Source organism: Stegodyphus dumicola, chromosome 4 (genome assembly GCF_044657685.1).
Source record: "Stegodyphus dumicola isolate Sdum_Otavi_A_Nest chromosome 4, ASM4465768v1".
Lineage (NCBI taxonomy): Eukaryota > Metazoa > Arthropoda > Arachnida > Araneae > Eresidae > Stegodyphus > Stegodyphus dumicola.
This window is the reverse complement of record NC_140771.1, coordinates 233,994,522-234,021,314: the sequence shown is the minus strand read 5'-3', so window position 1 is coordinate 234,021,314 and position 26,793 is coordinate 233,994,522. Positions and strand designations below refer to the sequence as shown.

Genomic DNA, 26,793 nt, shown 5'->3' with positions numbered 1-26,793 from the left:
TCTCTCTCGATATTACATTTTTTACCAACTATAGCAGCTGTATTATCATTTGCAAACCAACCATTTTATCCCAAGTTAATTTATATTTATTTATTAGTTTTTATTCCAAAAAAATCATGTTGTGCACGAAAGTTTTCTTTCATAGAAATTATTTCCAATAATTCCTCAATTACTTTAAATTCATTAGGAGTACCTCTTGCGAAAACATCAAGTTGTGCTGTACCTGTGATGTTTGTACTCTCATCAAGTGCTATTGAAAATGCTGCAAAATTTATATATATATTTTAAACTCACAGAATAAATTACTAGCGATGTTGTTAATACATTACATTCTGTGTTGGCTCAGAAATTAGTATTTTTAAATTGTTTATCTGACAAAAAAAGTTCAGCAGACTTAGTCATACATCTTTAAAGAATTAACAATCAGTAACTGGTTTTAATTGTTTTGCAGTGATGTGCATAAGAGCAAAACTTCCATGAATTGCTGCTTCACTGGATTTTTTGCTTCAGTAAAAAAAAATTGTGTTGCCAATGTAAAAACAAATTTTTAAAAAAAAGTATTAACTCCCCCTTCCTCAATTTTCTTTTAAACATTTTAACATTTTCCTTCTATTTATTTGGCTATAGCAATGAAAACGATATTTTTTTAACTGATATTCTATTTATTTATATTTTTAACTGATTCTCTTATTAAAAATAGTATAAATAATTTTATTGAACACAACACCACAAAAATACATAATTTCTCATAAAAAATATATCTACAGGAAATATATAATATTTCTCATGAAATAAAAGGTGTCCTTCTTCCTTTATTATTCTTTTGACCTGTGTTAAAGACATATCTTGCAGTGTAATCTCTTTAATTAAAATCGCTAGTATAATTCTCTGTACTTTAATTCAACAGGATGAAGTTTCATATGAAAATAGCACTTAAAAGTTATTCACAAATCTATTTGATAGGTATTGATTTAGTATATGGCCAATTGAGTGGTACTAGCAGCAACAAGAAAAGCCATTATTGCCCTGATAACAAAATTGATGACTTTCTAGTTCAAACTGGAAAAATAAGTACCAGTAGAAATTTCTGAAAAATAAAAAATTAAATATATATTTTCAGAAGGAAGAGAAAATTTTCTAAAAAAGTAGGAGGTTCTTAAGCAGGAAATTGTTTCAGGCTAATTTGTTTTATATAAGTAGGGAAATATTTTGGACTTTGTGAAATAAACTTCCTAAACATTTTAGTACATGAAGACATTTCTTATGTAACTAAAATGTACCGCAAGTTTTGCCATTAATTTCTTTTTTAACTTTGAATAAAACTTTTTCCTTTTAAAAATTATTTTAAAGAATGTACTTTTTTGTCATTATTTTCTTGTATGTCTTTAAAAAATATTTTCAAGAAATTTTTTATTTTATTTTATCTTAAACTTTATTTCTTATTTTGCCTAAAAATTATTTATCTAATAATTAAACATTATTTAAAGTAGTTATTTTAAAGACTTGTCTTCAAAATTTATTTAGTATCGCAGCTAAATTCTATTAAGATCTGGTTAAAATAACATGCGGATTGGAGGTGCTAAGCCAATAAAAATCAGCAATATTTCAACCTTTTAAACTAGTCCTGAAAATGAATTGAACGTATGAACTTGCCCTGACTTATGAATATTAAACTTATTTTTGTTGCCTTAACACCTCTAATTATTAAGATGCTTGCATTTTACTATGCACAGTTATTTCTAAATGGAGTTCTATATATTAAATTACAAAGCTAAAAAAAAATCAGCAATATTTAAGCATTTGAAACTAGTCCTGAAAATTTATGAATATTAAACTTAGCACCTCCAGTTATTAAAATACTTGGATTTTACTTTGTGCAGTTATTTCTAAATGGAGTTCTATATATTACTAACTATAAGATTCTTTATTTAAATGATTAATCTATGTTGCGTGCTTGTTATTAATTTAGAAATATTTTCAAAGTGTGTTTCTTATTCTTTTAGTCTATTATTCAAGCAGGACAAAGACCTACTGTTCTTCAACAGTTATGTTCTTTACCATTTCTATACTTTAGTGATTCAGAACTTACAGATATCTTATTTCCAACTTTAATTGCATGCTGTTTCAATAATATGAGTAATAAGATAATACTTGAACAAGAAATGTCTTCTGAGCTTCTGACTAATTATATAGAGGTAAGTTGCACTAAAAATTCAGTTAATACTTATATTATTAATAATCATATTTATTCAAAAATGTGCTTTTTTGTCTACTATTCATATTTGTAACAGTCATCTCAAGAAATTCATTATTGACAATCTTTCATATTTTCAGTCTATTATAATCTCAGTCAGACTTGATTGAGGCATTTACTCTGATTGATTTCAATAGTCACTAAAGTTTCTTACTTTATGTATCTGTTTTTTATATTTGGTCACATTACATTCTTAACTTAGGCGGTAGGGAACAATTTTCAGAAAACAAGCTGCTTTAGTGTTTTTAGAATAGGCTAATTATTTCTCATTTTATGAAACAATAATCTAGATAACCATTTGTATAATACTGTAGCTATAAATAAATATTCATAAGGAAGAAATTGAATACATAAGTATATTCAAAATAATATACAAAAAATGAGTTTAAATGGACTTTATGGGCTGAAATCTAACCAAGATTAATTTAATTTATCAAATTATTTTGATTATTTAACCCTTATTTATTTGGGAAAAATAAAATGTAAAATTGAGTGTGAACAGTCTAATGTAATGCAAGGAAAAATTATATGGTTAAATAAAGTTGTGCTAGTAATTAAAAATTGGAAATAATTAAATTTATAAAACTAATTATTGATGTTTAATGAAATTATGTTGACTTCTTCAGGGGTTGTTAATCTTTATTCATTCCATTATACAATAATTAAGGAACTCTGATTAAACATTTCTGTCTTTCTAGCTTACTTGAGAATGTTAACTGGAATCATAAATTAGGAATTTAAATAAAGAACCCAACTAGCTTTCAAATAAACTAGAATAACACTTCTACACTTTCTCAGGTTTTCATTAATTGTTAACACATGTTTACAGAACGTTTTGTGTAAATAGTACTCGATTTAAACAGTAATCAAATTAAAAGAAATATAATTAAAAATTATTTAAAATTTTGTAGAAATAAATCATGTCTTGTACAAAAATAATTATTACAAATAAAAACCTAAAGCTAAAAAATGTATTTATTAGAACAATGTCTTCTACCTGTAATAATTATAATTTTAAAATGGCAGCAATGGCTGCAATAAATGGCCATTCTTGGCTAAAAACTACTTTCCTAAAGAAGCAGCCATGTTAAATTAAGATAAAAATGTTTTGTTATTGTGCAATAGGATTGGCATTTAAAGCTGGCTTGCCTTCAGTTCTCCAAATAAAAACCTAATTGTTTCATTATACTCAAAAAGTTAAATTGGTGACCCAATAAGAAGTTTTTCTGCTTTTTTAAAGAACTAAGTTTGCTTAAGAAAGTAAGCTTTGGCTATCTTTGGCACAAAAATATTTAATAATATATATATCCACTTTTATAAATACTACAACTTCATTTTTGTAACTTGGATTCAGAAGTTAGAAAGGTCCTCTCTACCTAGTTATTTACTCCTAGTTCTGTTATTCAGAAGTGTATTATTCTGAAATTAACATGAAATGCAATTTTTCTTTTTCTTTAAAGTTGTTGGATTGTGGAATGCATATGATTTCATTACAGAAAATGATTTTTTTTTTCATTTAGTACACATAATTTTCAAATTATGTGCTATTGAAATGAACAGTTATTAAATAAAAATTTAGATAATTTTGAAGCTTTTTTTCAATATCCAAACACACACTTAAATCTAAGTTTGTGCATTCAAATATATATATATGATATATATATGTATATAATGTATGTATAAATAGTCCATTTGGGAAAAAAAATTATTCATTTCAAAATACCTTTGCTGTCTTGTCTTTCTTATCATGCAATAAATGTGCTGTTTGTTAAGTGTGGAGTATATGTCTGTGTATATATATTGTATATGTTACATTTGGTCACATTGCATTCGTAACTAAGGTGGTGGGGAACAATTTAATTTTTAAAAAGCATTTATTATTATGCGAGTAAAATTAATCTATTCTGTTTTGAATTACTATAATTAATTCAGATACTCTTTTTATATAGTTTTCTATATACCATGATTACTTTGACGAAATGCATTTTTTTTATAATGCACTCTTACAGTTATGCATTATTGTAACATGAGTACTTTCTTCAAAATATTTAAATTTTTGTCCAATATTTATTTATTAGGTGAAATATTTAAATATGGAGGGATTTAGTTCTTGCAGTACCAAAAATGGTTAGTATAAAAAAACTTTTAATCTTCAAATATGCATTTCCAAATTAATTAATATTGTTTGGAATATTTGTTTATTATATATGATTCAGTTTTTTCCATGTATTTTCTTAATGTCATTATTTTCATGATAAAATGGTATTTTCAGGAAAAACTGATAAGCGATGGTTATTTTTCACAAGATTTCCAAAAAGTTATTGGACTACTGCAAAACAGTACTTTGCAGTTAAATGAGTTTCAGGTAAATAAACATTTTCATTTTTAAAACAGGGAAACCACAATTACCATTCAAAAGCAGTTGAATAATTATGCATGCATATATGTACGTACAAAGCCCGAGATCCAGAATCATCGGGGCTTATACAACTCTGCATTTAGATCTTCAGATTAAATATGGTAAGATGACATGTAGATATGGCACCATAGAAGCATATCTTATTGTTTAGGTCAGACAGAAGATGTTACCCTTTCGCAATCAGTCGAATGCCAGAAATGTGATCATGGCCAACATCAGTAAACGTCAGTCAACACTAGCCATGTGAGATTCCCTACCCAACAGGTGCTTGAAAGTGACATGCAGGACTATCAGTTAGGCAGGAGAAAAATTGCATTTATGGAAGGGTTCTTTTTTAGAAGGAGAGGGGATGCTGTTGGTATATAGTTCCAGGTATTGGATGTCTAGATTTCAGACTTTGTACTGTGTATATCTGTGAATGAAACACAAAGTGCATCCAAGTGATTTTTTGTTTTAAAATGTAAATACAAAATTGTAAAGCATTTTGTAATCTTACAATTTATTTAGAATATTTGAACACATATAGTTCAAATGAGCTCATATGTGCTTAAATGAACACCTAAGCATTTTGTTTCTGCCAATTTGATACTCCTTTGCTGTAATCTTGAAAATACTTAATTTTTTTTATCTGTTGCATATTTGAAATGCTTTAAAAATTGTGATATTCCTATGGGTGCAGTAATGCATAACATTATCATAGAATGACTAATATAGTGAATCTTAAGTATTGTAAATGTTCCAGTGCTATTCAAGAAATAGTATTGCACAATAACATTTTTCCACATTTTGGTCACATTGACTAGTTTATCATACCTTTCTGCATTTATTTTAAATATTAAATTTAAAATTTGCATATATTGTGTTAACTTTCAATTACTTTGAATGATTTATATACATATTTAACTTTTGAATACTATTAATTTATTTTGCAGGATTTAAAAGAAGAGTTAAGAATATCGGAGCAGAATTGTTTATTATAAGTGCATTTAATTGTGATGTGTTCAATGTATATGAATTCAGAAAAAGAGTACAGTTAACTATGTTAATTTGAGATTTATTTTTTAGTTTAATTATAGAATCATGTAAAATTTATGCTTATGTTAAAACTACAAATTATTAATTTTGTAATTTGAATGTAATATTTTCTGTTTGTTAATGAATTAGTGACCCGGTAAAAAAAATCATTTATGTAAAAGTTTTTATTACTTTTCTTATAAAAGCTATAATAAAAATATTATATATGATCAATTCCTTTTTTGGAAGTGGGGGGCAGGTAATTCTATATTTGAAAATTTCTAGCAATTTATTCTTCTTCTGGAAAAAATCTTAATTTAGATTTTTATTGTAAAATTATTTATACCCCATACTGTGAGAAAACATCTCCTGAGTCACTTAGAACACATTTTTTTTTTTTTTTTTTTTTTTTTTTTTTTTTTTTTTTTTTAATTTCAGCATTTTTTGGAACATATGTAGAAGCTGTACAAGTCCAAATAATCTTTTAAAACTGCTTGACAGGATCCATATGATTTATGAATTTGTTCAATAATATCACTAGCTGTTAAACGATGTTCGCTAAGCGCAAATCATTTATTTGATCAATGTGTAGTTTATCTTTAAGTGGATAATCTACCAGAGCATGGTTCATCTCGAGGTTTCCAGTCAAGTCCTCAAAGACTTTCTCAAACATTTCTGTAGCAGAAATTCTATTCCTAAAAAATAATAATGGATGATATTGCTCAGTTATATTCGCCAAAGCAAAAGTTCTTTATTTGAAAATGATAAACAGAAATGGAATATAAATTATTGCCAAAGATTGATAAAAGTACTTACAACTTCAGAAAAACTCTGTAAGCGATTTCATGCATATGCATAATTTAAATAAATCACTTCTAATTTTTTTTATCAGAGTAGTATATTACTTTTTGTAACTGCCACCTAAAGTTAATAAAAAAATCTTGAGAATTTTGATTAATAATATATATTAAAGAATAATCTAAATCAATATATTTATTCTCAAATATATCTGGAAATCTTGTATATAAAAAACAAATACTTTTTAATATTTCACTGATTAGAATTTTTGCTTTTTGGTGACCATATAAAGCCTTAGTTTTATATATTACACTTCTGTTCACAGTATTGAAACTTTTATAAAATGTTCTAAACTAAACTCAGTGGCGCAACAGCCCTAGTGGGCCACGGGCTGCAGTGCCCTTTTTCTGCTTCAGGCCCCAGAGTGCATCAGCATATCCCTGAGCAAGTGGTCAGCTTGTTTCAGGACACACAGTGTTTAGTCTCCAAGCAAACTTTATACCCTCATTTTATCGACCTACTCAAGGGACAAAAAGCTGAGTCAACCTTGCCCAGCCAGGTGTTCAAACTTCAGACTGTGTTGCGCTAGCCACTTTATCATCGGGCGGTATTAAATTTTCCAGATTTGGATTATTTAATTATGGCAAAGCATACGAGGGCTATCGCCATAAGGGGAGGCAAGCCTTCATGAAAGACTTTCTAAGGAAAACCGATTCATATCCACATTACACATGGGAAAAACTAAAAAAATGCCCACGCAGCCAGCTTGTTCTTTTGGAAATCAGCTCACGTTGAACTACTAGTGTTCAGTGACTTTACCACTCAGTCACTGGAAGGCCTAAAAAATTTTCTTGTTTTTGGAAAAAAAAAAAAAAAAAACCTATCTGGAGTTATGGAAATAAAGCTTATAGCCACTTCTTTTTTGACACTGTATAGACATCTCCATACATACCTATAGATATCTCTATACTTAGATGGAGGTTACAAACAAAAAATTTATTGGATACTGTAGAAAATCTACAAGTGAGTTTTTTACTACATTTATCAACAGAGATGATATTGAGAATCTATGAACAATTAATTGCTAAAACTACCTAATAATGATGAAAGGTAAACATTGATTAAAGGAAACAAATTCCACATTTATTTATATAGCTATTAAAAAAGATGCTCATTTGTGAAGCAAATATTTTTCTTTTTTAATACTTTCATGACTTTATTCCCACATAAAAGTAAATATAGCATAACTTAACAAGAAATATATAAACAATAATACAGTCCTACAAATGTTCACCCTTTTTCTATTACAGAGATGGAAGAAGCTTTCTTATTAAATTTCACTTTCTGAACATGATTATGCATTTCATTTTCTTATTGGCTCTTGTGTGAAAGTTATAACAGAATTTAAAAATCAACATTTTTCGTACTAAAGCAATTCTTTCTACAGGAAAACACAGTAGACAATAGCAAACCACTCATGATTGTTTGAACAGAACACTATGAAAATGACAGCATTTTTTAGCTTGTAATTTTCAAGTAACTTATACAGTCAAAAGTCGTTAATCCGGACTCGTCGGGACTTCGGCGATTCCAGATTATCGATTTTTCCGGATTATAGATCATCAGTTTAAGTCTCGCAAGATGGCATGCAGAAATTCTAAAATTAAAAATATGAAACCGTAATTTATGAAATAAAGAACAATTATGATCTAAAGGGTATCAAAATTTACAAAAAAAAAAAAGCTTAATATTTATTTGTTTACTTTATTAAACATTTCTTTCAATGTAAGTTGTGCAAGTTGCTTCGTTTTATGTGATAATACTTTCTCTTTAATTCTATACACAGACAATTTCTTGTTCAGTTACAAAGTTCCGCTGTTCAAGTCCCATTAATTGCTGTGCAGAGAATACCGACTAACTTGTCAATCGAAATTTTTTCGTTTTCACTAACCTCTCTGTCACATTCTTCATGTCTTTATCCATTTTTTGCAGCAATTCCACTTTTTGTTTGATGGACATCGAAACATACTTTCATTTTGTACGATCCTTTGGGAGCTCCAGAATCGGAAATTCTATTTGACATAATCGAAAGTTCAAGTTTACTTTTATAGTATTGCTCTTACAGTCTGCAAAAAATAATAAGCCGGATCCAATTTGAAAATTAAGGAACAACGCAATCATCAACATTAACTGAAATAGATAATTAGATAATTTTAGCTTATACCATCCGTTGTACATAAAACGCGCACGCGTAAACGCCTATGCGCATGTGTCAACGCGACGCATGCACAGAAAGTTTTTAGCTTTGAGGTCCGAATTATGAGTGTCCGAATTAACGACTTTTGACTGTATACCTTCTTTTACCATTTTTAAACCTAAGCATGGTAATTTTCTGCATAAACATACAAATGCTAGATCATCATTCTGTGATTCTTTCACAAAATATTTTATTAACCCCAGTATATGAAGTTAGGGAGCAATACCTTTATTGAATTTACAAGACGTTGTGAAGCAACACTTTTCATACTAGCTGTGAAAAATGTATGTGGAGGCTAGTTTTAATATAAATCCCTATCGCACAACTATCTTACATAAACTCTGTTCACAAGAGCTGATTTGAACGGTGGCGAAAAATCTTCCAACATGTCCCATTCACAAAGCGAACAAGCAGTAACTGCCTCTCTAACTGGATGGGAAGATTTACAATACTGCATTGCAAGATTCACTTAATTCTAGATAAAAAACATGGCTGACATGCAGTTGACTGCTTGCTGGAGTTTCAGTGAAACTATTGCATTGCTAATGCATCTGAGGATAAAATAGTGTTTAAAAAAAAAGGTGGTACGCATAAAGAGATATGCACAAGTTTAGCTACATCTGGGATCTAGGTACAAATCAAAATGTTGAGACACGAAGGATATCGTTGATCTGGATATGCCAATTTTAGTACCATTATGTTACATTTATAAAGGAACACAAATTTCCTTCAGCGAATCCACTGTCTCTGATCAAATAATAATCTTTCCTCTAAACAGCACATACTAAATTATAAATGCAAAAATAATTCTAGGAGGGAGAACTTTTATCGAACTAAAGGGAGAAAATCATTCATCATATACTTTAATCAGAACAAGAAATTAAATACTTCTCGTCACAAAAAATATATCTATAATTTTATATCGCAAGAATCAAAAGCGTGGGTCGGCTGAAAAATTTATTAAGAACTTTATTTTCATCTTTTTAGTCTCAATAATGTCAATCAAATCATTCAATTCAAAAAGTACATCTTAATAAATAATTAAAATACATCTTTTCCCCCCAAACAGTTGGAAAAAATCCAGCGATTTAAAAAAAAAAAAGCATTTTAAAATATGTAAGACAAATTTTGAAAAATCCTTTCCAATAACTGCATACACAAAATTTGATACTCCATAACAAGAAAATGAACTAAAAATCAATGATAAAGTTTTTACTGTACAGACAAACGCTGAGTTTTAAATAAACTCTAGAAAGTCAGCTTATTTATATATATATATATATATATATATATATATAATTCTTGTTTTGTAAGGAGGGTGAAAAGTTTCAAATCTATATAATCGATACATTTTTGGATATCAGAATTTTAAAACCCATAAAATACCTCAACAAAATTAAGAAAAATCAGTTTTTGAAATGAAATGCTGAGAAAAAATGTAAAGAAACTTATGGAAAGGAAGTAATTAAAAATGACATGGTAGATTTCATTGCAAATAAATTTCAATAGTAATAAATATTTTTTGGGCGGGGATTAATAAAATGGAAAATCTATAGGGGAAGAAAAATGAAGTTTTTTATAACAAGCTTAACATCATCTGTGAAAATTTCAAAACTTTGTTATCAATACATTTTCAGGTGCAAAATTTTAAAATAATGGATCTCAATAAGTCTAAAAATTCGAACAATTTTAAATTCTCCCAAAAATAAGAAAAAACATTTTTCCCACTTGATCCAGTGGTGCAAACAAAAGGCACCACTCTCATCCCCAGGCAATGTAGTATATAAAAAAACTTGAATATCTTCCAGATATTAGTTATTCCAGACTTGGAAGCAATTTAACAACTGTTGACAAGCTTTTAATCATAAAGACAAACACCATGAGTGAACTAAATGAAAGTTCATAAAGATGATAATACAGCATAACTTTTTTGGGGAACATTACAAAAGTTCCAGTAGCAAAAATAAACAATGTTAAAAGAGTGTAAACAGTATTAGAAATCAACCAATTTGATTAATGTTTTTAACCTCATTGGGTTTAGAACGGCTTATGGGGTAACGGGAAGGAATGGGTTCTAAAGACTACTCCTCCACATCTTTTTCTCCTCTTGCTAAAGGCAGCTGTGCGAAGGAGTGTTGCATGTAAATGGGGCTATATATGAAACAGTTTTGTAAACTTAGCAAAACTGCAATAATCTTAATGTCACAGCAAATTTGATATCCGTATATATAATATTTCTAGTACTGAAGAATTTTTTATATGTTATGTTTCCTTCAGATTAACTGCATAACCAACAGTTTACAAACTACTTTGAGACAAAATTGAAAAGTCTAAAAAAAAAATCTGCCTTATATATATAATCATCAATGCAAAAAGATTTTTATATCATGGCACAAATTAGGTCTCTTTGTTTGAAAAAATAGCAGATCCTCTCTAATTATAGTGAAAAATTGTTGCAGCCACAAAGTCAACAATTCAGCTATATGTTTTGAGAGTTCTAAGTCTCTTGGTAGATCACTTAACTCACCTTGTTATTTCATTCATTGCACTGGTAGTTAATGGTAAGGAAAAGTTCAGATCTTGCAATGTTGAGGGCTGCTTCATTATATGTATTCAAACTGTAGCATCCTGGATATTGTAATATTGGTACATCGGAACCCTGCAGAATCTAACAGATGGTTGAAACTTAACTCCTATATTAAAATGCTCTTTTTCTTTTTGGCATATTCCCTGCAGAGATGCAACTAAAGATAAAAAGCAATCTAAGATCTATAGTCTTTTGAATGTTATCATCAATAAGTGGTAAGATCAACAGTCTTATGAATGAATGCTACAGGAATAAGTACTGCAGCACATGTTAGCTAAAAATCAGTTCTATTCTCCAACTCTACATCCAAAATACAAGAAGTAAGTCTTTCTCCTTCAAAAAGGATAAGAGGCATGCTTTCTAAATTTAAACATAAGTTCCCCACATAAATAGGAAAAACATCTTAGGCTCATTCAAAACATACGAAGCTTGAGTTTCATTAACCACCTCAACACAAAAGTTTTAGTACATATACAATGAAAAATCCTACTCAGAACACAAAAAGTATGGGTGGCTAATTATAAATACTCAATTGCATGAAGATTGACGGAATTTTTTCCTTAACTAATAGAAGAATAGTTCAATGAAGTGATATGGAATATTAGGCTGCCAAACAACTACCAATATTGATATTATTGAATATATATCCTTTTGCCATGTTTGTTTTGACAATGTAGAAAGGCCAAAATGTTCCTGAATGTTTTAAAGTTTATATTTTGATGTTGCACAGAAGCTGACACTTGTTTATATCTACTGTATTTTTCATATCATGAGGACCAGCACTAATAAAAATAATAATTTGCTAATAGAAATTCATTGCCCATCTGCTTTTAACATTAATTAAATCAATAATCTAATTTAGGCTGGAGTGCACCACTCCACAAAAAGTATAATTTATTCTCTTTGCACCCTGATTTTTCTATATTACAGTGGTGTGCTTTGGGTAATTGTCACTGTAACTGTGTGGCGAGATTTGTGGGAACACTATTTACGTCCATGATTACAATTACCATTGTTAATTTTATCACCTGATTATCTCTTGCATATTTCCACAAATGTTGCCACGTTACTGTGGCAGTGGTAGATGCTCAACAGTATTTCCCTATAATCAGATTCGGATGGCTGAATACACTTTTTTGTTACACTGAAAAAGGCAACTGAACACTTTTAACATCATTTTCATGATTAGCAGCCATTAAAAAGATTAGGCCTTTTTACAGGCACCAAATTGTGTTTAGAACAGAAATTGTCAGATAACTTATCTGACATCTTTTTGGGGTGGTGTTATTGATGAAAAAAATCTCCAATTAGCTAATGACTCTCTCAAATTTGATGATCTAATGTTAAATTTCCCATCAAAAGTCCCTTTAATGTATTTCAATCACAGCTTTCAAATTTAAATTTAATTTATATGTTAATGATTGAAAGCATAAGACCAGATTCTGTTTCTCTATTCTCTTCACTGAAACAGAAAATTCTTATTACAAATGAACAAATATCTACACAATGTTGGATTTTTGCCACTTTTCGTAATTTCATAGGATACTGGTATTTCAATTTGTGATGTTATTAATAGCACTGTTGAATTTCCAGCCTATATTATATCTCTGGAGAACAAGACAGCAGTAAAATGAAGGGAAAAGCATTTTGATCTTTTTTCATATTTTTTAATAACATTTATAATGTTTTAAATACAACTGAAAATTTTGAATAATTATGAAATCTCTTACAGTTACCAGCTTATTATGTGATGAAATAAATAAATACATAAACTAGACAAACAAAAGAATTTTTATGATTTTTTTTAATTGCTAATGTTTGATTATTACATGCAACAGTATCATTTTATGCATTAATTGTTTAACTTTATGTTATTAGAATCATTATTCTTCATAATTGCAGCAAATAAGGCTCGGTTATATTGGCAAAAATAATAATAATAATAATAAACATTTTTGATCACATGTTGCATATCTTAATTTAAAAAACAAAAGTTCCTTTAGGAATGCATTCAGTTTGAACCTCTAAGGCACTAATATTTAAATTCAAGTTTTTAGATAAAATTTATATTATTAAAACTCTGGAAAAATATTTTATGTGCAAATGGTTTACCTTATTTTTATATTAAGGAGACAAAACAAATTTATACGTCAAGTTCTTTTTAAGTCTTACATGATGTAATATAAATAAATATACAAATTTACTATCAATTTACTAAAAATTTAATAAAATATTTATTCAAAATCTGCACAAGTTTATAACATAAAAATAAATATATTTGCATGTTTAAATTATGTTGTGCTACTTAAAATATATTACTAATTTCAAAGACAAATACTTTTTGCTAATCAAATAGTTTATGTATTTTGAATAAAAAAGATGGACATAAATTTATATTTTTTAACAAAACTTCTTTGAAAAGCAATGAAGACAAATTTCATTGGCAAACCGCTATAAAAATTTACAAAAATATTGTATCTTTTCCTCTGTTCACATTTATACAGTTTCTGGACAAAATCTGAAAAATAAAATTTTAAAAGTAATATAGTACATGTATTTAAAAGAAAAAAGAATGAATCAAGAAATTTTACAACCATACATAATTTTTAAGAATAATATGACATCATTTATTCGTATACTGATCAAGTTTTTGAATCATTTCTGGCACAGCTTTGAAAAGGTCTGCTACAAGACCTATATCTGCAACCTGGAAAATAGGTGCTTCTGGATCTTTGTTGATAGCTACTATAGTTTTTGAATCCTTCATTCCAGCCAGATGCTGAATGGCCCCTGATATTCCAACAGCTATATATAATTCCTATAAACAGAAAGACAAAATATTATGTTTAGATGTAATTTTTATGATATAAAATGCTTATACAATTAACAAAAATATGTGATTTGCTACCATCCACATTCATCAGATGTTATCTGCAGCATTTTAAATTCATGGGAAAAGTACATTAAATGCTAACATGTGTATTATAATTCAGAACTATTTCCATATCTCAAAATGAGTATAACTAAATAAAATACTTAAGAAAATATTCTGCAAGATAGCTCCAAATTACAGAATAAATAGCAAAGGTGTTTGATATTCTATCACATAAGTCAACATATTTTGCACTGATAGGAAAACAAAATGAACAAGGCTACTGCAAAGGTCACAATGACTGCTTCCCCTCCCCTTCCCCCCCAGAAAAAAACTTAAAACAGAGTTCATACACTTTGCACATGGATATTAAGTACTTTTAAGAACCTATCAGTAAATGGGAACTGAATAAATTATCCATGCCCAAATTTCGCTTTTGCAATGCCATTCTAAGAATGAAACAGATCTGTAAGTAGGATGCATTAACATTAAACATAATCTAATATCTAACATAATTATAAAACAAATTCGAAAATAATATCAATTTCATAACATTTGTCAAGTAATTAGCACTAAATTAGAAAATTTCTTGAAACAGCTTATTTTAACTTAATGGCAGCCTTACATATTTTAAAGAACATTAGTGGCATTTTATTTATGTTATGTTTATATAAGTTATATTTTAACAGCTTTATGTTGATTCTTTCTTTTATGCCTCGTTTCTTCATGTAATCACTTTGTCCAAAGGTTTATGCAAATTTTATGGCAAGCAGCCCAGGTTAAAATGAGAAGTAAAATCATAAGCATGATTCATAAAAGAAGCTTTGCTGCTATTTGCCTAGAGCAGAGTTTCTAAAACTGTGGGTCGCCAGAAATTTAGCCATTCTGATACTTCTTTAACTTATAATAATTTTATAATAACCAAATGTTTTTACATAATGTATCTGAAAATAGATAAAGAAAAGGCAATACAGAAAAAGAAAAAATGAAAATGTTTTGAGTATTTTTTTTACAATAGAAAACGTTCATTTTAAAAATTAAAGTCAATGACTTAAAACTGCAACTGTATATTACAGTACAAATGAAGAAACTGATACTTTCACTCATGCGTATGTTGAATTTGTGCAATGCTTATGGGGTCCCACAAAATTTTCGAAAATATTAGAGGGTCCCCACACCAAAAAGTTTAAGAAACCCTGGTCTAGACGATAAGAAGTACTTGAACAAATAACATTGGCAAGAAAAAAGTTATAGTTAATTGTGCTTTGTCCGGCTGATACAATCAGTATCGTAGCTTCATGTAATACAGTAAAGTTCCAATGCATTGCTGAAGCATCAGACATAAGTTGTTTTGCATTATTTTAATTTTGTTTTGCATTATAAGTCTTACAAGCTATAAGAAAATTAATTTTATGTTAATTTTTACATTTTTAAGTTGTACCTTATATCCACAGTAAGGATTTGCCATAACTAGCCTGAAGATGCAAAGATAACTTCTAAAGGTGAGCAGTTAGTTACAGATAATCAAATTAGGTAGTTAAGACATCTTTTAGAAATTATAGATATGCATGGCCACTAATATTTTTTTCATTATTATTGCTGAAAGTATTTGTTAAAAAAAGCATTATTAAAATCACAATCCAAGAACATTTTACAGATTAAAATAACAGATAATTACATGACATTGATTCTAAAATATTAGAATAATTATACATTAAAAGCTACAAAATATGTATGTTATATAGCAACAACACAACAAATGCATCTTTTTAATTTAAAATCTTCCAGATTTTAGCTACTTTATATCAATTTCCTTCTTATTAGAATCTAAATCTGTAGTAGGAACAATGTAAAGTATATTCAGAAACACGTGTTAAGAAAAAACGTTCTTTGACAAAAAAAAAAAAAAAAAAAATCCATTTTTAAATTATTGCGAAAAATCCAAGAAGAAACGTTTTATCAAAGAACGTTTTTTCTTGGATTTTTCGCAATAATTTTAAAAACGGATTTTCGTAGTTCCCCCCTCAAAATAACTAATCCATGAATTAATTTACTTGCACCAAAAAATATTTTCTTTTCCTTTAAAGAAATTTTAAATGATATTCATTTTATGAACTCGTGATAACGTGACCTTCGAACTTCGACACCGGTTTCGAGCTTTGGCGACAGATGTATCGCGCATGCACAGTTGTTTCCCTCTATGATGGAACGGAGCTACATCTGTTGCAGAGAGGTTTTCCTTCTTTACAATACATATTTTTTTTATTCTAACCTTCATGGTACTGTATACTAGGATTAAACCTATTTTGTTTTATACGAGAACAGGTACTTTCTTTAGTTCATGCACTGCACATGTGATTCTCGAGGTTACCGGAAACCAAATGTTGCGGGAAACTTGCTTTGCCTTTCTAAAAGACAATCAAATTGGAGCTGCGAAAATTCGCTCTATATCAGCTGCCCGAATGACACTCACGTGATACACAATTCGCCAAAAAAGTGATCTCTTTCGACATCAGTGCAAAACTTGCCTTTTTTGATGGAATCGTTGTATGAAATTCCCCGACTTTTCCAGATTTTGACTAAAACACTTAAATTCCCTGATTTTCCCTGAATTTTTTGGTCAATTTCCGAATTCCCTGACTTTTTTTGGTTTTCACGGTTTTTTAGGTAGCGTGGCAACCCTGTAGTAAGAAAAAATTTAAACAATAAGCCATGAAATACATATTTGTCAATGAATCACCAAAAGCTATTTCTTCAAAATGTTAACTCTCACACAAAAATGTCATAAAAATAGACAAAAGTCAGATGAGTAAACTAAGGACTTTTAAAGGAACAAAAATTGTTTAAAAAAAAAACTAAGGCCTTTTAAGGAACATTTTAATAAAAAGTACTTGAAAGTGAAATGTTAATCTAACATAAGAATGCCATATTCTTCACATTCATAATTACACAAGCTGCTTAATTCAATGTGCAATGAAAATTCTTAGTATTTATTTGTATTTGCATACAAATATTTAGCAATCTGCAATTCTTATTTATTAGAACAATTTATACACACTTAAGATGATTTCAGCAATGTTAACAAGATATTTTAAAATAAAACTTATAAGTCTGATGGATAAATAAATAATCCTATGATTTAATATTTCATAAATTGATATGAAAATTTCTCTTTGAATTAAATTTACATAGAGTTTGTTTCCATACAAACTCTATGTAAATTACTTTATATACAATATAAAATTTGCATTTATTATTTCATGTACTTAATAAGCCAGCTAAAAAATCCAATTAACTGAAATATGTAAAAATTTCACTCAAACAAACTTACAGGTGCAACTATTTTTCCAGTCTGTCCAACCTGCATATCATTAGGCACAAATCCAGCATCTACTGCGGCACGGGAAGCTCCAACAGCAGCTTGCAACTTGTCAGCAAGTTCATACAGTAGTTTAAAATTATCTCCACTTTTTAAACCTCTTCCTAAATATTATAAATAAATATTCAGATACAAATGGTACAAATAAATATTATATTTTTTCCAGGATTACTTAAAAATTGTGAATATTTTATTTTTTCTGCTTTTGAAATAATCAAGCAACTGACTTGATGCATTCATCAGAAAATGGCCTGAACCCATTGGAAATTCCACCACCAAGAACTTTCATGGAACAGACGAATCTGCTCTGCAAGGAAGGTAACAGACAAGATGAACAGAAAAGCTTTATGTTTGAAATGAAATCTAGTCCTCTGTATTAAGTATTACAGTCTGTCTCTACTAGCCAACATACCACATAGGGCAACGATTCTCTACCACTGTGCCGCAGCACTTTTAGTATGCTGCCAAATTTTATGAATGCATGCAATAAAAATTACTTTGCTTGTACTTATATTTAACGCAACTGCTATGCAATACAAAATTTCTTATCCTGTGCATGTATGATTTTTCTATACTTTAACATTAGGAAATGCCCCTACAAATACTCTTACATAAGTTCAACTACTAGTCAACATAAGTTCAACAACTCGTACATAAGTTCAACAGCATACTCATACATAAGTCAAACAATCGCTTCTAGCTCCCTAATGGGGCTGTCTGAACCAGTCCCAGAGCAAAACATTTAGAATAATCAATTAATTCATTCTGGATTAATCTTAGATACCATTAATTACCAAAAGCTGAAAATTTGCTAATACAACTTCCCACATCTTGAGGGAAATTACATTTTCAGCTTTGACAAACAAAAACAACAAGACTTTTAAATCAGGATCACAAAATATGGGTAGCATTTTGATTTTTAGGCCCAAATATAAATCAAAAGTTATCAAAAAAAGTATCCAATTTTGCATTAAATTAATTTGTAATTTTACATTAAATTAATTTGTAATTTTACATTAAGTAAACATTTTGCTTGCTTTGTAATTCAATTTTATTTCATATTTTATTGAAAATTATTATCATATGCTATTTTTACAAAATATGAGTACTTCAATCAATTAATCATGTAAAATTCTTTTAAATTTATCTTATTATTAGAGTAATGGCAAATTTTTAAGTTATTAAAAGTGTACCATGACACACACACAAAAAAAAAAAAGTCGAGAATCACTGACATAGGGCATCATTTTAATAAAAATATAAAAGTAAAATTAAATAATTAACTTTTTTGTTCATTTATAACAATATTTCTATTTTTTTAAATCTACCACAAACATACATATTTTTAATAAGCAATGGCTCAATTTCTAAAAATTTTTACTATGTTGTATCAATTTCAAATATTTTGATTAATACATTTTTTACATTTGAAATGCTATGTTGTATAAATTTCAAATATTTGGATTAATATATTTTTTTACATTTACAACCAACAAATTAAATATAAAAAAATAACATTTAAATATAGAAATTACACTTTGTGCAGGAAACAAACAAAAAAAAAAAAAAATGAGGCATCTAAGGGTATTTAATAAATAAATGTAGCAACTATTTTTTTTATGTAAATCATCTCATTATCATAAAAAGTAATCAGACCATTATCCAGATACATTTCGGGGGGGGATAACTCTTCTAATTAAAGTATACCTCTCATTTCTGCGGATTGTGCTCTTGATCATGCTACTTTATCTCCATGGTGTTCTAAATTTATAGGAAAATATTTTTTTTTTCTTTAAAGCTATGTTTAATACTTTTAAAATGCTCTTACAACTTCATTTTGATTATGCAGAGTACCTCAGAATTTTAAAGGCAGGCCCTGTAATTTTTCTTTTCCTAATTGAAAGTTAAATTTCATTAAATTAAATGAATTATTAGCATAGTGCTGCCCACATAAAATTATAGGTGAATAATAAATATCTAAAAGATTTTTAAAAAATATATTAAGAAACAGCTTGGCAATATATAAAAAGTGTTAATATGTTAACATTGTAAGACTAGTGCTTAACATTTTCTTTTGTAATTTCCCTCCCCTTTTGAAAAATTATGAAAACTATCACAACAGTGACGACATATGGACAGTAATGTGTTACAAAAAACAACTGATACTACCAAATATATAAAGCATAGGAATTGCATAACTGCACATGCATACAGGTAACCTTCTTATAACACAGTAGATAGGTTCCTAGAAAATGCTGTGTCATATGAAACAGTGTTGTACGAGACCCAGATCCAGTCAGGGGGTTGCATTCCAAAAACTTGAAGATCATAATTGCTCTATTATTTCATTTTTAATTTCTACATGTCATCTTGCTAGGTTTAAACTGATAATCTAAAATCCCCAAAATTCTGAAATCAGAAATCATCAAAATAGTGATTTCGAATCTCAGACTTCACACTGTGTAAGATTTTATCCTTGTTTTTTAGCATTTCATAAACTAAAAATTTTTCTTTCACAAATTATCCATATAACAATCATGTGAATGATCTCACACTGCACATTAAAAATATAATAAACATGTCAATGATCTAGCACTGTGTGGATAACTTGGCAACTTCTCTTTCATAAACTTCATTAATATAAAGTCGGTCTCTTCTTAACTTCTGAAATGTTACAAACTTCTTACAGAAGCTAGGTTTTGAGACATTACTGATTTTGCTACAAGAATATGATGAAATTAGTCAATTATTGTGGACTTGCACGTTCCTTTTTATCTTGAACAGAGGCATTCTATGAAATTCATATCTCTTCATTAAACTGCCATAAATATCATAGTAAAATTATCAAGAGCAGTGCTCAAGCATGAAAATATCCAATTATAAAAACTAACCAGCACAAATGGTGAAAAATACTCCATATCATTTACATCACCTCAGAAAGGTTCTTATATTTCCCAAATCATGCAACGAACAGCCAGATGGTAAAAAGTATCCACTTTATCACCCGTTTCCATATCTCCATCATCGTAACATCAAACTTTACACTATTCAAATGCAGAAAAAATGCGTGGCTTTTTTGTAGTTGATTATGAACCTGTATGCAATGTTTCAACCACTAAAACCTTTCGAGCTCTCAAAATATAATTGTATATGCTTGGTTTCTAGTACAATTTTGGAATTTGTAATAATTTAGCTAGAAAAAATTCTCTTGTATCAAGTATTTCACAGCTCTGTGGTCTCTGTGCACCATTTCAGTACTACTTATTCTTTTTGAACTTTTGATAATGCACTCTAAGCTAGTTTTAAAAGAAAGTTAAAGAGTTTATTTATAACATTCCTCTATTTTTCTTTTGATGCATGTAATCCATTTTGTGTAAAGTGCATTAACTTAATACATTTTTACTGTGTAATGATTAATTTCTACAACTGTTTACAAATTGTTGTGCATATAGACACTGAATGATCAAACTATTAGAAAGAACAGTTATGGGAAATGTATATACAAATTCTTGACCAGAATGAAATATATTAAAACCAGATACAAATTAGAAACACACATATTATCTCAATTCTGTACCCAAAAATGTACCAATACTAATACAAATTCACAGAGTCACAAATGCAGTAATCTAAGTAACTTTGAATACAGATGCATTGTTTGTGCTGACAAGTGGATCATTTTACCTCTAAAGAGGTATCAAAAATAAATGCAAGTATATCAACAATAAATATCTCAATAAAGAAATGATGACAACCAACTCATTATTGATAACTGAAGATAGTGTCATCAAATATGTTCTATAAACAGGCTGAAAAGTACATGTGGCACAGAAACACCCAAGCTTAATATTAGAAACCTATCAACAAGAAGATTAAAAAAATTGCTGTAAATGATAGATAGGCCATAGATGACAGCATCCTACTTGTGTGTCATAACTACTGATTACATTTTATGGCACACTGAATCTTGTCTGGTAATATGATCATCAAAATTAGATTTCTTTCAGAGTGGAATAGTGCAGCAAGATGAAGCTCACTTTCACCTACAAAAGGCTGTTTAGAAGATAAATGTATGACTCTGATGACATAAGCAAAAGATCCACGTTACCAGATTGTTTCTAATCACAGTGATGGTAATTATGATAGCTATGTGACTGTGGAGAAGGTATTTATGATATAAAATATTCCTCAACACGTTTGGAAAGATTTGGAAGGTAAGGTTTGGTTTGGTAAACAATGCACGTAAACACAATGTGCTTGCTTCATGTATCCTCAAAAGAACAGTTTATTCAGCTAATGTGCTACAAGTCAGCTAATGTGTCATCTTATTGGCCCATCATCACTCACACAGGGCTTAAGAAATACTCTATTGAGTTTCAAACTATTCGAGAGCCAGCAAGTTGCCTAGAATATGAATACTATTGAATCTCTTTGAAATGTAGTTGAACAAGTATCAGATGCATGAACATGAATACATTTAGGATGGAGACAAGAAAAATGTTTTGGCATATTTAATTTCCAATTATGGCAACTCTCCACCACCTTTTGCAGACTCATCTTGTTTTGGCAAACATAAGTATGTTCATACTCCAGAAGAACTGATATGCATTCAGGAAAATGACTCCAATGCTTTGGTCATTCAGCATTCTTTTTATGTTCAAAAATACATTGTTCACCTAGAAGTCTCCTTATGACTGTCAAAAATATATACTTACCACCTGAGATAACGCGCTTTGCACTTGTTAACTCAGGTCTTTCACTCTTTGAAAGCTCTTGACCACACCATGTAGAGAGATCATTTTTTATTTCACATGCAGGTGCTGTGGAAGAGGAAAAAAAATTAGCTTAGTACTTAAGGCCTTAAATTCAAATAAAGTTTAAAAAAAAAAGTCATTGCATCAATACAATAGTAAGGTGAGAAATGTTTTAATGTCTTAATCTTGAGATAGTTTAAAATATTTAAAATATCTGGCAAATTTTACATCTTTAAACAGCTGACAGATGTTTACTGTAACAATTCACTACAGAAACCATTCCATTACATGGTCTTGAGTTGATGAAAGTATATTACATCAAATTTGACTATAAAAATCACTCAAAGATATGGGAGTCATTATAATAACCATCACTTATACTACAAAAATAGCAAGGCTAGAAAATAGCAAGTTATCATGAAGTGTAGCAACAATTAAGCTTTTATGTATTTAATCTACAACATATGAAAAAAATACACATTCTGTCTAATTAATCACAATAGGACAAACTATTAGAAAAACACATATAGTAAGATGTAGTGCTTACAACTAAACTTTTAGATGAAGAAAACATACAAATTCATTAATAAAATATGAATTCCCTAGGCAAAATTTGAAAAAAAAAATTCTAAAAAGAAATCAATTGTTTAGCTATTAATGTGACTTTTTTATTTATGCTACTAATACACATTATTAAGGTATTAATTATATGTGTGTGTGTTAATACAGTGCATTAAGCTATTAATTATATGTGTGTGTATGTTAATATAGTGTATTAAGCTAAAATTATATGTGTGTGTATGTTAATATAGTGTATTAAGCTAAAATTGTATGTGTGTGTGTGTTAATATAGTGTATTAAGCTATTAATGTGACTTGTGAAACTTTCTTTAATTTATAAAATAACAAATAGTTGTCAGAAATATTACTTTAACTTAAAAGTTTAATGTGAAATATTACAACTGACACAGATATCTTAAAATTAAACACTTGCTAAATGGACTAGCTAAGCTACCAGTAGTTTGCTTAAATTGCATAAGCACCATGCCAGAGTTCCTTAACGAACAATTTAAGGACACATGTAAAACAGATTTGATATCAAATATTCAATGCTTAAAAAAACAGTGACAAAAGTTTCCTGGAAGAAGAACACTTATCAGCACTCTGATTTAGCTAGCTCCTAGTTTTAGATTTAAACCCTGCTATTCACAGCAACATCAACTAATTCATTGGAATCCACTTTATAACACATTTAATTATGTTTAATCAATATTGGCAAAGTACAAGAGGATAAGGTCACTTTTAAAACAAATTTTGGGATTTTTAACTTAAACTTTGCATACATTAAAAGCAGCAAATGACACTGTTTCGCTTGCTTTTATTCAAAAACAAATTTTTAAAAGCAGCATATGATACTGTTTTGTTTATTTCATTCAGAAACAAATTTTTAATCAAGTCAAGATTCAAAGTGGAGCAAACAGGTGCTTTAAAAATACCTGTTTGCTCCACTTTGAATCTTGAACTTGATCAAAAACTTTTATTAAATGCCGAGTGCTTAAATAACAGAACTTTTCCAAATATTAACTTAACATACCATTCTCAGTGGAAACTCCTCCTCCTGTTAATGCACAAGCTGCAAAATTAGTACCTCGTACTGTAAGTAATTTTATGGCATCTTTTGCTTTTAATGTCTGAATGGCATTACCTGAAAAAGAAAAATACTTTATACTTCAATAACTATATTTCTATCTCTCTCTCTCTCTCTCTCTCTCTATATATATATATATAATAAAATATTAAAATTCTTAATTTATATGCACAATTTACTAGGTGTTATATTTATTTTTCATTTTCATACTTGCCAACCTATGACACTCAAAAATCAGGAGATTTTTTTAAGAAATCGGGAGATTTTTCACAATGTTAAAAAGACTTTTTAAATGAGGAAAATATAGTTTTCAATAATGAATTAACTTTAAATAGTAACTAAATCTTAAATGCAAGCAACACAAAAATTCCTTACACATAAAAAACATTTTTATTACTTTCATCGTTTAAGAAAACAAAAACAAAAAAAAAAAAAAAAAAAAAAAACCTTTAATCAGTTTTTGTACAAATGGTATAAACAGTGGCAGATTTTGCTTTCTTTAAGAAAGAAACTTCATAATTTTGTTCATAGCAATTGCCACGTAGGCCTGCTTTCACTAATAAAAGTTTTTTAATGTGTCATCACTAATATTAGATCTAAATTTAGTCCTCGTTTTCGCAACAACACTGAAAATCCTCTCACACTCTGCATTACTATGGGGAACTGTCAAGATGGCCAACATAATTCTAGACAGTTCTCTATATTTTAAAATTCCATCAGCATCTTTCAGTTTTCCAATTAAACTCCACTGGGTGTCAATCCTAGCTGATTTTATAACTTCATCCAAGTTTTCTAATTGTAAACTGCTATTATGCAGCTGTTGGACCTGTTTCAATTTTTCCTCCTTTTTAGAACTCCTTTCAAGATTATAATAAATATCAACAATGTGTTCATCCACATTTATTGGTAAAGAAGCTACTCCTTTTTCAGCTGCTAAATTTAAGAGGTGACAGGTGCACCTCATAATCTGCAAATCTGAATTTTTCTTTCTGAAGATACCTGCAACACCAGTCTTCAAGCCTACCAATACTGGTGCATTATCGGCACCTAGTGCTAAGCAATTATCCAGAGGGACTGCATTTTCTTTTAAAGTTTTAATAATTAGCTGTGCTATATTAAAGCCTGTCAAATGTCCTTACAAAGTGGGGACAGAAAGTAAACTGCACTCAATTTCTGAAGACTCTGGATTAAAAAAAGAAACAACAATTGGATACAGTTTTGAATTGGTATTATTGCTTCCATCCGTAGAGAGGCAGAACGGAGCTGTTTTAATGCGATCAATAACTGAAGATTTATTTTTCAAATCCATTTCTTTAACAATTGCACCTCTTTTGGTTCTTGCACTTAAGTATTTCTTAGCGATTTCACTATCAGGAAACATTTTTCTAAATAAAGCTGCAGCGTGATGCGATGCATTCAGTGGCAGGTTGTGCTCCAGTAAAAAGGCAGAGAACAGACACAGACATTCTGCATTAATAACTTTTTGATTTTTTGTTTCCGAAGAAAAATTTAATTTTTCTTTTTTTTTTTTTTTTTTTTTCAAAACAGCTCATGTTGCCCTTGTGTTTTTGTGTACACACATGTTTGAGACCATCCACCCTTCCACCATGCGAAATCGAAAAATCGCAACGACAGGCGGTACACATTGCAAATTTATTACATTTCCTTGAGGAAATAATTGAAGGAAAGTCAACTGTGTACGATTTTTGAAACGTAAACGAGTATTTCAATTTTCTCGCAGACATAACAAAAGATGATAATTTCTAAAACTGTTTCCCAAAGGCACGTGTACTCACACAACTCAGGACAAAATGACCGAAATAACTAAAGAACATCCAAATAACAGCTTGTTTTGTCCTCATTGGCTAATATGTGCCAGATGACACGCAGTGGAACACGATGCCCATTGGAGAACTGGAGAAAGACGTTTCTGGACGATATGCTCTCACTCACAAAGCAGAAGTTATCTAATTCGCAAAGTTTTGTTTTAGATATAATCTAGAGAAAATTCATTTGCTTCGGACGTCCAAAATCACTTTTTTTGTTCACATAACAAAGTATTAAGCCAAGTTCCATAAAAATCGTGAGAAATTTTAAGAATAAGAAAAAGTCGGGAGAAATATATTGTAAATCGGGTTGGCGGGAGAGCGGTCGAAAATCGGGTATCTCCCGCCTAAATCGGGAGAGTTGGCAAGTCTGCATTTTATTACATTATTTATATACATAATTTTCTATTTTTCAATTCATATACTCTACTGGCATTTAGCTTTAATGGTATAGAGCAACTAATATATAAATAACATCATTAAATTTTATACTAATTCCTCCATATGCAATTGACTTATTTAATACTTTTTTTCAGCATTCTGAAATTGAAATTAACAAGCATAATAATGAGCTTTAGGGGGGAAAATGCTAATATATATTCTTTTTACACAAATTAAATGTTTAAACATTAACTTTTTCTCAAGAATGTTTTAAAAAGATTAGATATCAATATTTTATTGGCAACACATACAATGTATTTAATGGTATTGAAGGACAGGGAAAGAGAGTAGAAACACTGAAACATTCTTTAAACCACTACATTTTTTACAACCACTATATTTATTTATTTATTTTTCTGTATAATAATCTGCACTTTTTAAAATGGTAAATTAGCCCTCTACATTGCCACACAGCTAAATTCCTTAGTAGTGCAATTTTTGTAAGGCTTCTACAATGAACCATGTTCAAATGCACACTGAAGAAGTTTGAAATCATATTTTCCTTCCAAATACCTCCTACTTTGTCACTAATCACATGACGGAGC

General features: G+C 29.1%; 2 protein-coding genes across 5 annotated transcripts in view; one reads left to right on the top strand and one right to left on the bottom strand.

Annotated features, from left to right (window-relative positions):
- Positions 1-5,917, top strand: part of LOC118184903 (uncharacterized) — a 145,178-nt gene extending 139,261 nt beyond the window's left edge. For all 4 annotated transcript variants that reach the window (XM_085816076.1, XM_085816078.1, XM_085816077.1 and 1 more), the window contains 4 exons: positions 2,004-2,195; positions 4,333-4,381; positions 4,527-4,619; positions 5,606-5,917. In XM_085816076.1, the coding sequence (XP_085672202.1) occupies positions 2,004-2,195; positions 4,333-4,381; positions 4,527-4,612 (327 nt within the window). In that variant the 3' untranslated portion in view covers positions 4,613-4,619; positions 5,606-5,917. The remainder of the gene's footprint in view (positions 1-2,003; positions 2,196-4,332; positions 4,382-4,526; positions 4,620-5,605) is intronic.
- Positions 5,918-13,115: 7,198 nt separating this feature from the next.
- The window catches only part of wal (electron transfer flavoprotein subunit alpha wal), a 28,827-nt gene continuing 15,149 nt past the window's right edge, over positions 13,116-26,793 (bottom strand). The window contains exons 7-10 of the mRNA XM_085816075.1: positions 23,928-24,038; positions 22,296-22,400; positions 17,533-17,684; positions 13,116-14,147 (exon numbers count right to left, since the gene is read on the bottom strand). Of these exons, the coding sequence (XP_085672201.1) occupies positions 13,953-14,147; positions 17,533-17,684; positions 22,296-22,400; positions 23,928-24,038 (563 nt within the window). The 3' untranslated portion in view covers positions 13,116-13,952. The remainder of the gene's footprint in view (positions 14,148-17,532; positions 17,685-22,295; positions 22,401-23,927; positions 24,039-26,793) is intronic.